We start from the raw sequence: 16,595 nt of genomic DNA, 5'->3' as shown, positions 1-16,595 counted from the left end.
TTAAAAAAATCTACACCACACTGTCTAAGCAGCTCGCATACTATGTAAATAAATAGATGGCCGCAGTGTTTGTTCAGTTTGGGTTTGCAGGTGTAGATATTTCTGAGCTGTGGTCTGCTGCCTCTGAATACTCTGGTTTCCTGTTTAATGAGGGGCTACTGTCTTGAGCACACAAGACTGATCAAATATCAAACACACACACACACACACACACACACATACTGTGTTTGTGAGTTCACCTTAGACCAGCTGGTACAAAAACAGGAAGTGATCGTACAGAAGAGAAACTGTTTGGCCAGATCGACAGACTGAAAGCATGAACGTGCTTCCCACCCTTCGCCCCTGAACCATCAGTGAACTATTTTCAACTATGAGCCAGAAAAACCGAGATGGTAAACAAGCTACAGAGCTGAAACTCGGGTTAGCTGTGCCAAAAAAAAAAAAAAAAATGCATCATTCATCTTGCTTTTAATGTCAACTCAAGATTAAACTCAAACTAAGAAAACACAAGAGCTGCAGATTCAATAAAACTGAAAGTATAACCGTTAAATCCAACAGTCCAACACACTAGGGCCACCCAGCAGCATTACAATCAATACACAAACCTCCCCAGTATTTAGACAGTTTGGTCACGTGCTGTTCAGATGCGCTCCCTGTTTACTGTCTTTAAGCTTATCCACAGTTTTGTGGGGCATCAAGAAAAGGGTCTTGACTTTCTTGGCACACATTCTTAAAAGTGAATAATAGCAAATACAAACAAATCTTACTCATCCATCTTTTTAATTCATGTCCTTTTTGTTCTTGTTAATCCTCTGCTTTCATTATTATTGGATTGTGCAATATACAGCAGGGGGGTAGCTCGACAAACTATCAGGTCCACATTTCTGTGGTTCACAGAAAGCCACTGTTTAACATCGGTTTGGCTCATTTATGTGACAGAAATCCCCACCGGTTTCACATTCAGGTAGAAAATGAAAGTTTTTCTTTCAGTCCACCAGATAAGTCTGTCACATAAGTATGATTAAAAACTGTGCTGAAAAAGAGTCGTGTTTCCCAGTTGGTTTAGTTTTACACATTTGGTTTTAAATTCACTCGCGTTAAAGCAATTTATCTGTCATTAATCCTGATCGTCAGAGCTTCCTTGCAACACTTTGTCTCAATTTACAATTCCCCAAACAGTTGTCTTATTCTGTTCAGCGGTCTGCAGTCAAACCTCTGCCGCCGCTCTTAACTATGTGAATTCAGATACGCATGAAAATGCCACCTATGAGTTTCAAGGAATTAACCAGACATCCAGTGCAGTTTTTGTGAAACTCAAACTGAGTCAGACATCAGATACACACTGAAAAATACATCTTAGACAGACTCACGCCTGCACCCTCATTATGAAGATGAGTCCACTTTGGTTGAAGTTGTTAAGTAAAACATTTAAATAAAACTTGAAGGTGATGGTAGGTGGCTTTTGTCAAATTTTGACACCTCTCGGAATGTTTTAGCTACAGATTTGCTCTCACAGCCATCCAACATTCCCTGACGGTCCTTACACAGAGTTCAGCACAAAGTAGCGGTTCTCAAACTTTTTCCTGGCATGCCCACTTCAGAAGCTGAAAAAAATATATTAATAAAATAGGATCTAAATTGAATTTTACTTAAAAGGTCACTGCAACAGCGTTAGCAAACTCATCTTCATGTTCTTTTGATAAAATCATGTTCATTCTGCTTAGTTTCACTACATATTTTTTCACTTGGTTGTGTGAGCCCCACCTGCAGTGGCCACTACTAGAAAACCCCTACTTTAGGGGGAGTTTTGATAGGAGTATCAAACACCTCGAGCTGTGAAATACATGCAGTGCCTCTGAATGATCTGAAAAAGAGGAAGCGTACTGTGAAAGGATGGGACCCATCTCTGAGGGATCTCTGAGGGAGTGCACAGGGGATTCCAGCAAAGAGGATGAGAAACTGCTCTCGCTGACTGAAAATGTTCCGTCGAGCTCTGGAGGACAGACCCGGTCACACCCTGTGCTGTGGCATTGATACAACTACAGATAAGTGCTGTGTCACTGGAGAAAAACAGCAGCATCAGTAACTAAAATTAGAGGCTCACATAAGAGTTCATAAGAGTTTCATTTCCTAAATCCACAATATGTCTCAATACTGTTACTGTGACACTGTTGTACAGACATTTGAGTCGTCTGTTTGCCACATAGTTAATCCTACTAAACTGCTGCAATCACCCGATTCTTCATCTCAGCTGCTGAAAATATTTTTACTCTTTAAAAATGTCCAAAAACTGCAATTCTGATGGTATTCCCATCACATTCAGCTTCCTTAAACTTAAACTGCAGTGCTGATTAGCAAGTATTGGTGTTTAAAAGCATCACATCTGCAGAACATCAGCACAAATTTAGCAAACATATCAACATGACACAATACTGGAGTTTCACAGTTTAAATATGATGACTGACTTTTGAATGTTGCTTTTAATATAAAGTCAGCTCAGATTTTTTTACTCATTCACCCAGACTCACACCTGTCCTACCACAGTGATAACAACCCAACAACTCACACCTCAGCAAATTAAAGGGTTCATATTATAAGTGTCATGGTTGTTACAGGGGGGGTAATAAGCAAATAGCTGCTCTAAAAATAATCGTGGCGCATGTTTTCCTAGTGAACATGAAGTGAAAAAAGAAATGTCATTAACTAGATTTCACTGGTAGATGCTTAAGGGTCATTTACTCTAAATGATGACTGGGTGTTAAGCTTGGCCTTGATTCCTTAAGATGATAATGCAAATATCATAAATAGGCAGTGATGTGCAGAGAGGACAAAAAAAACCCTAGCTCATCCAACATTGACAGAAAACGGGATGTCCATGCTCTGGGAAGAAAAAAGGGAAGATCCCCCAAAAAACATCAAAACTAACTCAGAAAGTGTTAAAGCCCACAAAAACTGGAGGACAGAAGGAAATGAAGCATTAAACACGTCTGATGAGTAAGGAGATAAAGCAGATGCCTATTCCTGAACTTCAGACAAGAAAACAACACATCATGATCAGAGTACGACACGTTTCATGTTCTCATGTGTGAGCAATTTAGAAAGACAGGGTCATGAAGTTACCTGTAAGTCACATAGATATAACAGCATGTGTCATAAACACACTTTTCTATCTAAAAACTCTTTATAGCCACCAGAAAGAAAACGTTCTGATAAAGAGAAGCAGTGGCTCTGTAGTGTAGGGGTTTACACATTCACCTGACAAAGATCGAGCAGAGCGACCTGCTGTGGAGACCCTCCGAGAATAAGGAAGCAGCTCAGAGTAGGTTTATACAGAATGTAGGCATCATCATGGTTATAATAGTGGAATTTGTGGCTATAGCTCCCCTCCTACAAGACTGTTTTCTTCATCCGTGACAGCTCGGCCTGAAGTGCACTTACAGTTAATCTCTCATCAGCTGTGTAAGCTTAGCCTTTCACTGCCAGATAAAAGATAAAACTTAATTTCCAGCTCACTGATGAAATCCTTCAGATGGGCCAGAGACTAAAATATTCAGATGCCTGTCAGAATAAACAGACAAATCTTCACTTCCTAACAGCGCCAGATGGGGGCGTGCTTGAAGTAGGTTAGGGAGGCACACCATAGGGAACTAACCTCTGCTTTGGTAGAGCAGGTATTACACTGAGATAATTAGGGAAGTATTTTATTTATTTTTTTAAAAAAGCACAGGTCCACATGAAACCACTGTCATTCCACAGTTACAGATCAAACGCATTGCTTAGTACAGGGAATAATAACCCTTCAATCAATCAATCAGTGAGAAAAGACATCACACTTCTTGTGAAAGAATCTGAACTAGACAACCTCTGATTAAAAATTAAAAAAAAAAAAAAATTGTCAGTACCAAAGAAAAAGGTGTTGACTTGAAATACATGTTCCAACTAACCATTTTTCAAGTGAATAAAAAACAAAAGATACTTTCTCCTATTCAGAAAAATTTGGCTGGGCTTAAAGAGCAAATTAAGACTTTAGCTTTGCTTTTCAGAGAGAGAGAAAAAAAAAAAACTTACAAACATCTGTTTATATTATTTATTATTATTATGAAGGATTAAAATAACCTACAAAACTCACTGTAAGCAGTTTATTGAAACTTTTATGCAACTATTGCCAGACAAGTCTTTCAGATTAGTTTCATTATTTTATTACTTTGGTTCAAAAATAACTTTACAGAACCCAACAAGTAAAACTTAAAACTGCCACAAATTCAAATTATTCAAAATAATTGAATAATTACCAAAAGAGAACAAAATTATTCCAGATTTAAAAAAAAAAAAAATGAAAACAGCAGTGTTCATATTATTTTTACACAACAAGCAAAAGAAACAGTAACCTGTTTAACATACACATTTCTGTACATCAGCTGATTAACATGCACACAAATAAGCAAACGTCTGTGCTCTTCATCTCAATCTTTAAATCACATATTCAAAGTATGACACAGCCACCACATCAGAAAAAACAAGTGCAATCTTTCCAATCTGTACAAATTATCGTTTGACTATGAGTAATAACAAAAGTAACGTATAAATGAGTTCACAGCTGAGTTAGCAGGAAAACTTCCCTCTCTGTGGTTGACTTATGCAGACAGTGAGAGAACGCAAACACGACTTCTGGAAAAAAAATCTTAAACCGCACTTGACCTCTGGAGCTCTCACCCTTACAAACTTGCTTATAAATAGTTTTACAGTAAGAAATACCCGAAACTGAGGGGGTTTGTGAGAACCCATTTCTGCAGAGAACTGCTGAGAAATGTTAATGAAATGGAAATATTAGGAATTTTGACCGTAAACAAGGCCAACAATAAGAGCACCACTATTCACTTTCCCAGCTGTAAATGTCACCACTTCTGTCAATTACGACACTTCAAAGGGAAAACCTGTACAAATGCCAATAAAGCAAAGCTCCACGCCACAAGAAAACACGTTGCTTAATATTTCCTAATTTATGGGTACTGCAGTGATCCAGCGGTGTTCAGTTTTTGGGAGGTAATGCACTCAGTCAGTGTAAGAAAGACGCGACTTTGTGCCCGAGCAGCGTCGACTGAACAGCACGTTTATTGCACAATTCACAGCACGGGTTTTAAAAAGCCATCAGTGCGAGCTGATTTTTTGTTGTTGTTTGTTTTTAAATCAGTTGCACCGGTCTCGGTGCAAGAGGAGCAGTGATGAAAAGGCAAACCAAAACCCAGTCTATGTTTGAGCAGTAATGACTCATAAATATACAATTTGATTTCACTGCACAGTTTTTCTGAACTCTGCATTTGCACAAGCAAACAGCAGGGAAGCACCAGAGAGGTGATATTTTCTGGCACTGCTCAACATCCTCCAGGTGCACAAATGCAACAGGTTAGTCAAGGGCCACAGGCGCACTTGCTCTGTGCGAGGTCAGGAGAGAGCGGCAGCTCTGTCGACGTTCATCTCCAATTGTTGTACGCATAGAGGCAGCCGAAGAACAGGTTGGCAGTCAGGCTCACAAACAAAAGGCCCGGCCATATAACACGCTTTGCAAAATCTGGAGAAGACAAAGCAAATATGATTCATAAGCACTGTATCATTACACCTCATCAGGTTTTACATTTTATGTCACAAAATATATATATATATTTTTTTAAATCCGAATGGACAGAAGAAATTATAGAAACTTACTCCAATCACGTGCTTATTTTTATTGTAATTCAGTGAAACAAAGAGCCACAGGCAGACAAATAAAAATAATATAAAATTGCTCTAGTGTAGTCCCAACAGCATAAAAGAGCAAAACAAAGTATATCACATGTAGCTGTTTGTTTAATTAAATCCAGTACAGGTTAGTTAAGCCACATTTCAGCGCGGGTCGACTCGACACGGTCGTGTTGTGTTTCCATTGCAATTGAGGACCACCTCAGTGTGGGTGGAGTCGATATAGCAACGCAGGCAGTAGTCTCTTGATGTAATTTGTATGCAGCTCAAAAGAGAACAATGGATGAGATAGAGGCAAGCTAACATAGCTAATGCCAGTTTAATATCAGCATCATGCATAAGCCCAACGGACAATGTTTTAATGGATGAAGGTTATTGTTAAGTATAACCCTATTAACACCGAACATGTAATAATTGACTCAGTGTACTTCAAAAGTGCCGCCGTTCGTGGACTTCCAGCAACAATTACTGTAATAATACCACAGTAATACCCCATGTTGGTTGTGAAGTGCAGTTTCTCAGCTTTCAGAAACCATTTGACTTTTTCCGATAGGACAAACGGTCGTGTTATTAAAGTAATTCAAAGTTCCTTTGATCAGGCTCGGCGTTCACCAGCTGTTCACAGCTTGTAGGGACAGGTAACGGGTGCTTCAGCAGTGATCGCCCGGCAGTATTGGGTTATAATATGTATGCTGTGTGTTTCAGATGGCTCTCACGTTGCAAAACTACTGCTGCAAACTGTCAGTCTGGGTATTTAACCAGTGCTTTGCGTGCCTCCAGTTTCTTGCTGTCGGGTATTAAAAATGGCCCGGTTGATTCTGGTGAAGGAGTCGCTCTCATGACTCTGCTGGCCAATCAGTGGCATGCTGTTCTTCCGCATCATATTTTCAGATCACTTGGAATCCCGACTGAGTGAGTACTAAAAAAAAAAAAAAAAAAAAAAAAAAAAGTACCTGGTACTAATGGAAACACCTTCAAATCGAGCCAAGTCGTGTCGAGCTGCACTGAGTAGATACTAATGGAAATGTGGCTTTAGTACAGGTAGTACAAGTGGCCATATGTGCAAGTGAGGCCTCAGCAGGTGATGGTAAGTGTTAATATTCTGTCCCTACGGGGCGCTGCATCACTTTCCCATCACTTAAACTGCTTTAAGAGGGAATCTGTTTGCAGTCAGTGTAGATACACTGCTCAAAAAAATTAAAGGAAAACTTATTAATCGGAGTTTAGCATCAAGTCAGTTGAACTTCTGGGATATTGATCTGGTCAGTTAAGCAGCTGAGGGGGGGTTTAATCAGTTTCAGCTGCTTTGGTGTTAATGACAGTAACAGCAGGTGCACTAGAGGGGCAATAATGAGACAAACCCCAAAACAGGAATGGTTTTACAGGTGGAGGCCACTGACATGTTAAGTGTTCCTTAACTTTTTCTGAACAGTGCATTTCCAGAGATCAAAAGTGGCTTAAAATGATATATGCAGGCACTCTGATGGATCAGACCAAGCAGACTGAGATACTTCAAAACCAACTTAGCCAACAGGCATAATACCAATATTACATTTTCTGACACAGATACATCCATCTCCCTGCAGGGCTTAAAATCAAACTGTTACCTTTTGGAGATCGGTTGCCCTCTGGACACTGAGTTGTTGTACCAACCAGGCATGCAGAAGATCCAGAGGAGGTGCTTCGCTTCTCTTCCTCCTCAATCACACTACTGTCTCTTAATAAGGAACTCAAATCTGCAAAGGCAACCAGGTAAAATCATTAAGCCATAAACCAAACCATCTAAACGTGGTAACAAAATCATTTATTTCTGTAGAATCGCTGTGTGGAAGATTTGAAAATGGTTCATATTGCCACCTGGTGGTAGTTTCAGGAATGTCAGTCAATAAAAGTGTTCTTCAACAGTTAGCCTCATGTATACTTGCCATTTTGACTCTGGAAGGGTGATGCGTCCGGTGAAAAGCAGCCGCTGTAAACCGAAGGGGCTGGCTCAGCTAGGAAATGTGATGGAGACATAGGTGGGAACAAGAGTGTGGGATCTGGCTCCCCAGAGAAAAGCCGGAGCTTCTGGCCGCCGATGTTGAGGCGAGCAGGGCTGATGAGGGGACGCCGCTGTCTGGCCGAACCTGAACTGGATGTAACTGAGCCGGCTACCGAAGGAGTCGGGGAGGGACCTGGGGATGAGGGGCGGCTCCCAGACTTGAGGGAAAAGTAGTCTGTGCCAAAAAAATAAATAAATAAAAACAGTGAAAACTGTCTTCACTTCTTAGTGAAAAAAAGCAATAAGAAGTAGCTTAAAATGAAAAACAGGATAGAAGTCACAGAATCACCGGGAGTTTTAATACCTGAAGACTGTGAGTCTTTGTACTGTGAAGCCGGTCTGCTTCCGCTAAACAGATAACCAGAATCTAAAAATAAAGAAAACAGATAATCTTCACACTAGAACTTGGCGATATAAGGAAATAAATCTCTAAGAATATCAAAATAATCCCTTTTCTGTCCATCTCATAGATGTAACTAATTTCAACCTGAGAGGCAGCTTTAAATGGATTATCTACTGTAGCACAACTTCCACTAAATGCATATACTTTGCAATGCTAATCTGTTTTAAAAACAGTTACATCAATAAATTTGAAATAAAATAAAAATCCAACCGTAAACATGCCAGAGTTCTCATAAGTCATGTTAGAAGTTGTGACTCCACTGCATAGTGCTGATTTTTTTTTTTTAAATATACATTTATGTTTATGTTTTATGTAAACAAGCACTTCAGCATAAACCATATAACATGTATCTCATGCAACACAACCATTTCATAGAAATGCCAATACTTGAGAATAATCTATGTCTGTAATCCAATGCATGACCCAACATATTCCACGAAGACACAGAGCTGCACAATAATAAATCTACTTGTACAAACCAAGTACGGCACTGTAATTAACTATGAAAACAAAGTATTCCCCACCTGTGCCTGAAACTACTCGATGAATTTGCACAACTGTGCCGATTACGTTGAATGGGTTGTTTTTGAGCCGTTAGACCACAGATAAATGTAAACAAGTCATTTAATGACTTACACAGAAATATCTGCCATAATGGAGGAAAGTGAAAGGAAAAACAATCTGCTCTACCTGTCCTGGTGAGGGAGGGGATGGTGCCAAGGCACAGGGCTCTGCTGAGACGCCCAGGCAGCGAGGAGGGGGAAGCCTTGCGTTCGTGATGACTGTGTTGGCGGTTGATGAGCTGGGAGAGGTTGGGCGGCGGAATGGGGATGAAGGTGTCAGCCAGGTCAGGGGAGCTCAGAGGAGGGACTGCAGAGCTGCCTGCAAGGTATCTGCAACACAAGAGCAACGTAAAGGTCTACTGCCTGAAATTACAGATATAAAATAGTTAAAACATTCAAATACTTCAGAAAAACTATAACTATGTACTTTTGAGGAGGTGTGTGTGTGTGTGTGTGTGTGTGCACGCGTGTGGGGTACTGGTAAAGAGAATAACTTCAAAAGAGCATGACAAATAGTGTTAACTCATTTTCAGTTTGTGGAATATAAAGAACTTCACCTGCTTAAAAACATTAGCATTAAACATACGCTGAATTACACACCATATACGAGAAGAAAACTGGGACATTTCTGAAACATGCAGCTTTGATAACCCCTTAATGTGAGCGCTGATAATGGCAGGCTAAGACAAGGTTGCCACTGAAATGCTGCAGCAGCTGTCCGACAGCACGCAGCAGCTGACAGGGCTGCACAGCAGAAAGGCTTCATTCAGCCAGCGGTCCAAACAGACGAGCAGAATTAAGCTTCTTCGTATAATCAGGTCAATTCTGATTATTTCCATTCCACTGACTCCAAAGGTTAATGACAAAGTTATCACTTCACAAACTGGAAAGAGACATTTTAAAAGAAGACAAGACGCTGGTGAAAAACAAGCAGAAGACGTTTCCTTTCATCAGTTGTTTATTATATTCCATGTACAGCAATCATTACCACAAAGCCTTTGAAGTGGAGTCATTAAAATCAATATACCCAAATGAAGCATTTAAGCACCCAAAACACAATGTTTCACTGAGTATGCTGCAGGAAACCTTTGAGCATGGATGGAGCTCCTTTTCTGAGGCTGCTACAGAATATATAAACACATCGTCATGATTTGGCACACTAACTGCTGCTCTTTATTTTTTTTAAAAGTACTGAGTGTTTCTCCAGCAGACACTGCTAAAACATTTAAACAAACATACTTGGGATAAAAACAAACACTAACAGTAAAACAGCAGTAAAAAAAAGAAACCATTCTGTTAGTTAAAAACAGTCAGCTAATACTATTAAAACACCACAAATATGCATTTGGCTATAATAATCACATATAGTAGCTTAAACCTACAGTTAACAGTTTGAGCGTAGTGCTTCTAGAGCTAAGCACAAAGGAGTCCACAGTCACACAGCTTATCAGGTAGAAATGGGAGTTTTCTAAAAATAACATGCAGAAATAAACAGACTAGACGTTATGCAAATATAAGAAACGTGCACAATGTGGCTTAAAGCAAACAAAAATTTGAGCAGAACATATAAAACTTTGGCAGAAATAACACATTTTAAGTTGTACCTTACAAACTGAAGGTAAAACTATACAATTACTCACATTTATTCCCCCCTTACCACACCCTTAGTACACACAAGGCAAAGAGCAGTGGGTCCAAATACATCTCTCACACACACACGCACGCACGCACACACGCACACACACACACACTTTAAAGTTTAAGATGCAGTTTGTCACATGCTGCAGTTAAAAATTTAAAAAAAGGCCTCTAAGTCATTACCAACTATTAGTATGAACTGTTTAACTGCAGCACTATACAGCATTGCATTATGTATTTTTGATGGTTGTCAGGGGGTGAAAGGTCAAATCACAGGTCGAAAACCTGATAAACTGGTAAATTATTTTCAGCATAATCTACAAACTGCATCTCTGCTGTCTTACACTCAAAGCATGTAAAGTCTACTACACCAAAGGCGCTGGTTTGACACCATACATTCTTCTACAGAACAGCACAACACAGTTACAACACTACAACACTGACCAGCAAATACAACCTATGCACAGTCTCCCATTAGTTTATAACACCTTTTCACAGTAGAATACAATAAACACTCCTTACATCAGATACAACAAAGTAAAACAAAACTATTAGATGAGTTAGATGAAATGTTTGCATGTGCACTTAATTAGTGTTTATCATACATGTTAGAATACTGACAAAGGCAGCTTTAGTATTAATGGATTAGATAAAGTGAGGCAGCAGCTGTGAGTACGATCATGTAATTATAGCTGCAAACTGACAATCACCTCATTTGAAATTACTGTTGGACCATTTAGAATTAATCCTGAGAAAAAAGACTCAGGAAGATGGCGACCATGTGCATTTGCAGAGTGGAGCACTTCATAATGTTCAAGCACTGCTTTAAAAAAAAGAAAAGAAAAAGAAAAAAGATTCTTGGAAAAATTACTTTAAGCAAATGCTGAAACAAGCCAAATACCTGTCAGCTAGTAACCTACAGGCTATTTTGAATAGGGATTTTGAGTACAGCTAAAAGCCTCTAAATATAACAAAGAAGTACACATAAAATACACTGCAAAACATTTGAGCACTTTGCATGCGTAGATTTTTATCGTGCAACACCATCAGAGAGGTGTCTGATGAGCTGTGATCATTTTTCACTGTCACAATGAGCACAAACATAAAGCGGGATGCACTTTGTTAGGCACACCTGTTCAACGGTCTGAGTATTTCAGAAATTCCTGAGCTACTGGAATTTTTCCCCCCCACACAACCAGAGAATGGTCTGAAAAAGAAAATATCCAGTGAGCGGCAGCTCTGCAGCTAATAGGGAGGCAACAATAACAAAAAAACAACGTGTTACAACCAAGGTATGTAGAAGAGCATCTCTGAACACACAACACATCGAACCTTGAAGCAGGTGGGCTACAGCTGCAGAAGACCACATCAGGTGCTACTCCTGTCAGCTAGGAACAGGAAACCGAGGCTAGAATTCGAACAGGATCACCAAAATCGTTGGTTAGTCTGATGAGTCTCAATTTTTGCAGCAGCATTCGGATAGTAGGGTCAGAACTGGCATAAACAACATGAACACATGGATCCTGCCTTGTACTCAAATGTTCAGACTAATGCTGGTGGAGTAATGTGTGGGGGATATTTTCTTGGCACACTTTGGGCCACCAAATGTGTGTTGATGACTCACGTTTGATTTGGCTAAGATTTCATGCCGGATGCAACCGTCCCCATTCATCCGGTCTTGGGACCGGCACTATGTGGCACTCCTGTGACAGAGGAAGATGTTAGGGATGGGGGAAGATGATCTGCTGTGGTGAACCCTAAAGGGAGCAGCCAGACGAAGAACAAGAAGAGTACCAAACGTGTACCGTTTAAACACCACAGCCTGAGTACTGTTGCTGACAGGTCCATCCCTTTTTGAGCACAGCATTCCCATCTTCTGATGGCTGCTTCCAGCAGGATAATGCACCATGTCACATAGCTCAAATCATATCAAACTGGTTTCTTGAACATGACAATGACTTCACTGTACTGTTCACAGTCACCAGACTGCAATCCAACAGAGCACCTCTGGGATGTGGTGAAACAGGAGATTCACATCATGGATGTGCAGCTGATCTGAGGAATGTTTCCAGCACCTTGTTGACTCAATGCCATTTAGAAAGAAGGCCGCTCTGAAGGCAAAAGGGGGTCCAAGTGGTACTAGCAAGGTGTAACTAATGAAGTGGTCAGTGAGTGAATCTAAAACTCTGAAGACACAAGAAAGACCCCCTGCTGATGATGGAAAAAGCAGTCCAGAGCCCTGATCTCAAGACTGGAGTCAATCTGAAGTGAAACAAGCAACAAAGGGAACCTAAATCAACAGAAGAACTGATGCAAGTTCTCCAAGACCCTTTTAAAAGCCTACCTGCCAAGTACACTGAAGAACTGATGCCATTGCAAGGGTAAGCAATGGCCACTGGTTGGATTTTTCCTTTGTGATTTCTGCACTTTTTAGTTAAATGAAGAGAAAAAAAAAACTCCCAGTGCAGTTCTTTAAAGAAAAAAAAGAGTAATTTAACTTGACTTTCAGCACTCAATTCTTTTGCATCATACCATTGGGAAAAAAAAGTGTATATAGCAGGGATTATTTGCTCATAGTGAAGGCCAAGCAAGTGAAACAAAAACTGAATTAAATGGAAATCAAAAGTGTACAAGATCACAATAATAATGAGGACAGGAGAACTGCAGAATTTAGCAAAAGTGAACTGTTGAACTAGAGGTTGCTTTTCTCTGCCAGCTAAATACTTAAACTAGTCCATTGTAAAATAAATAAACTACAGTAGCAAATGTCACTTAAAAAGTGCAGATCTTGCATGCAGTGTCTATAAGCCGACATAACTACACATCATGCTCCATGTAACCTCCTAGCTCTAACTAAGACATGAGCTAAAGAAACCAAAGAGGCTGCATTAGGAAATATAAAAAGTCACCTTTGTTCAAAATTTGTGGACAGTCCAAAGCAATGAGTGTGGCCTCAAGTGTTCACACAAATTAATGTTTCATGCAGTGAGCTGTAGTTAGAACTCCCACAGCTTTAACATAGTGTTAAATGAACACATTCAAAATGCTTTCAAACAGTCTAGTAAAGTGTAAAGTAGTTAACAGTAGCTGAGAACTAAAAAGATTAAAATCCCAATATACTGGTGGTAAATATGAGCTTATTCAGTTTACCAGCGACAAGTTCATCACATATATGGTGCAGTACTAAAGATGCTAAATATGTAATCAGTCATATATAAATAGAGAAGAGAAACAGCTTGAAAGAGGATTCTGTAAAGTTTACTTGTTAATCTTCTTAGAAATTTATAACTGATAATATTTTATTAGAGTTGGATTATTAACACTTAATCACATTATGATTATGGAAATGTTTCCTCATCTGTTTTTCTCAGTGAAAAGGTAAGTAAAATCAAAATAAATAACAATTAAATAACAATTATTCCAACCAGAAAGATACAGTACTATCTTTGTGTAACATTACTATTTGCTGGAAAATTATTTTATACGCCAAATTTAACACACGTAAGCCACCGGTACTCCACGTGCCTGTGTGGATGAAGGTGGGGTTTGGTAAGTAAATGGGACTTACTCAGGTCATGTGCCATATTTGGCGATCATCATTCACAAGTCATAACATCACAGTCATTCTCACACAAGTGTAAAAGAGTGAGGGTTTAAAAATGGACAGCAAATTAAAAGAAATGACAACATTAAAAATATGCCAACAACAGTCATTAATAATGCATTTTCATTGGACACTTAGGAACACAAACCACTCATGGAAAGTGGACATTTTTCGTGTAATCCCACGTTTCAAACACACTGTGAACATTACTGCTCAGGTTCTGACCTTCGGTATCTGGCTCTCCGTGCGCTCAGCGGTTTACGAGTTGCCACGGCAGCAGCAAAGCTTACAAGGCAACAGAGGGAGACGCTAATAAGCTTCGCTGTGTCCATCCAGCTCAAGGCACCAGTCATGTAGCTCTCAGCCAGGTAGAGGCACAGGATGAAGAACCACAGGACGGAGGCTACAGCATCAATTCTCCTCAACCTGAAATGTAGCAAGACATGTTTTTTTTTTATTTTTAAACTGTAAACTCTGAACACCCCATTCCAAGGGAAATAAAATGGCAGCTGCTTACCTTGCAGGTCCCGCTAAGAAGACAGCAGTAAGCCAAGTCAGCAGGCCAACAGAGACTACAGCCAGCTGGTTGTCCCTTCCATGCTGCCACACCAGCTTGGCATTTTCCATGGCCTCGTCTGGGAGCAGCTCCAGCAGACCCTGCCACACAGGTGTGGCTCCACTGCTGTTATTGTTGGGGGTAGACTCATTGTGGACTATTGGCTTTGGAGGAACAACGCCACCACTTAATGTCTGTGAGCCATCAGGTGAAGAAAACTGCTCTGACAATTCACAGAAAATTGTGGCAGCTAGGAAACCACATATCAGGAAGGCAAGGGCCCGTAACAGTATGACCCCCATGGGAGAAGTCAATGACTGGGTGCTCTGCAGGAAAGAAAACACACTCATTGTGACATTTTCACATCATATGGAAATTAATAAGATATAAAGTCAACATACCGTAAGAACTAAAGTCTACAACAGGGGGGTGAATGCCGATTAAATGAAATGAAAAAAAAAATGCTTCAATTAAGCTATAGTTTGGTGTTATACCAAGAAACAGGTAACGAGAGCCAGACTGCATTCATGAGTCACTAGTGTGAACAAGAATGTCACAACTTTATGCACTCCATAAGAGCAACAACAGTGCCTAAATATGAAAACCTGACCTCAGAGGTGACTTCTACCAACTGGCTGGGCTTCTTATTTTAGCTTTGGGCAGATTCATATAATAGAAGAAACTTAAGCATTTATAAACTCATGTCACAAAATACAAACAGATTTACACTGAAAGGAGAAAATGTTAATATTGCAAGAAAAACAAGAGTTTGGCTGTAGGGTGACTGCAATTTACTGAGGCAGCATAAAGTACAAAGCAAGAGTAAATCTTAATTTATACTCCCACATTTAATCGATGGTTGTGAGCATTTACACTTTGGCACTGGTGTGTCCAAATTGTGTTGCAGTCACACCAAAAACATGTTAGTTAGCAGTGAGGTTTTAGCAGATAATGCAGGAGTTGCAGCTGGTAACAGTTGATTAATGACATTAAATACTAAAATGTAAATGTAATTGCTTCACTGGCAGAATAGTGACTATTATGTTTGAGCAGGTCAAAGAGGATGTGGATGCATGTTGCTGTAATGGTATTATGTCATAAGGTGTAATGACAGAAGAGTAACAGCCTGAAATTGCCCCCTTATTTTTCAAGATTAACAAACTATATTGAATATGAAAAAGGAATAACACTAAGGCAGTTTGTTGCTCATCTTGGTTACAATCATCATCTTATTTACCAACAGGCTAAAAGTCAAACACCCTGCATGTCACATCATTTGGTCATTTAGTGTTTTATGTTCATCTTTTTTATTAAATAAATCACAATATTTGCCTGACAGGGGAAGTTCTGGGAGTCTGGGTTGCACTGACCTTTACAAACCCCATGTCTGATTCCCGGGTGCGTCGCAGCTGATGATTGAGAAGCACTGTACGAAGCTGGCGGTTCTGATATTTGATGTAGTACTCCACTGCTGTCTGGCATGGTCTGCATAACTTATAAGTCTGCTCCAGATGATGCTTGTAGGCTTCGATTTCCTCATCGTAGTTCTCCTACAGCAGAAATAAACCACACACTCCGTTATTCATCACAGCAGTATGTTGCATAACATTATAAAAAGAAGGAGCAAAGTACATACATCATCCCTCGGGATATATGAGGCCAGCTGTTTGATCTTTGCAGACTGGTTGTTATTACACTTCCGGCACAGCAGCATCTGACAGTTGACCCACTGCAGATTCTTGGGTGTCTCTGATAAAGGAAGGCTTCCAGATATGCCATGATTCAGATGCTCCATGTACTGAGCAGGAATGGGTTTGTTGTAGTCACCATTCTGAAAACACAGAAATGTCAACAAAAATAAACAGGTAAATAAACAAGTTAAAAAAAAACTGTTGCACAGGAGTATGATACTTGTAAATCTTACCTCCTGGAAGCCATTGTATTGGTCACAGTTGGGACAATCCCAGCAGTTCCTGTTCCCATAGGGCACCACTGTGTTCTGGTTACAGAACCAGCAGTTAACGCTTGCATGGGTGGGCTTCTTTCTGCAAGTA

The 16,595-nt window shown here is 39.9% G+C and overlaps 1 protein-coding gene across 1 annotated transcript in view; it reads right to left on the bottom strand.

The window, feature by feature from the left end:
* Positions 1–3,685: 3,685 nt before the first annotated feature.
* tmem201 (transmembrane protein 201) overlaps positions 3,686–16,595 on the bottom strand; it is a 13,630-nt gene continuing 720 nt past the window's right edge. The window contains exons 2-11 of the mRNA XM_030734458.1: positions 16,466–16,586; positions 16,178–16,372; positions 15,912–16,091; positions 14,503–14,867; positions 14,211–14,411; positions 8,871–9,073; positions 8,082–8,144; positions 7,662–7,952; positions 7,344–7,472; positions 3,686–5,569 (exon numbers count right to left, since the gene is read on the bottom strand). Coding sequence (XP_030590318.1) covers positions 5,472–5,569; positions 7,344–7,472; positions 7,662–7,952; positions 8,082–8,144; positions 8,871–9,073; positions 14,211–14,411; positions 14,503–14,867; positions 15,912–16,091; positions 16,178–16,372; positions 16,466–16,586 — 1,846 coding nt within the window. The 3' untranslated portion in view covers positions 3,686–5,471. The remainder of the gene's footprint in view (positions 5,570–7,343; positions 7,473–7,661; positions 7,953–8,081; positions 8,145–8,870; positions 9,074–14,210; positions 14,412–14,502; positions 14,868–15,911; positions 16,092–16,177; positions 16,373–16,465; positions 16,587–16,595) is intronic.

This window comes from Archocentrus centrarchus, chromosome 7, assembly GCF_007364275.1.
Source record: "Archocentrus centrarchus isolate MPI-CPG fArcCen1 chromosome 7, fArcCen1, whole genome shotgun sequence".
In the NCBI taxonomy this organism is placed as follows: domain Eukaryota; kingdom Metazoa; phylum Chordata; class Actinopteri; order Cichliformes; family Cichlidae; genus Archocentrus; species Archocentrus centrarchus.
The sequence above is the reverse complement of the archived record's forward strand: the minus strand, read 5'-3'. Positions and strand labels throughout refer to the sequence as shown.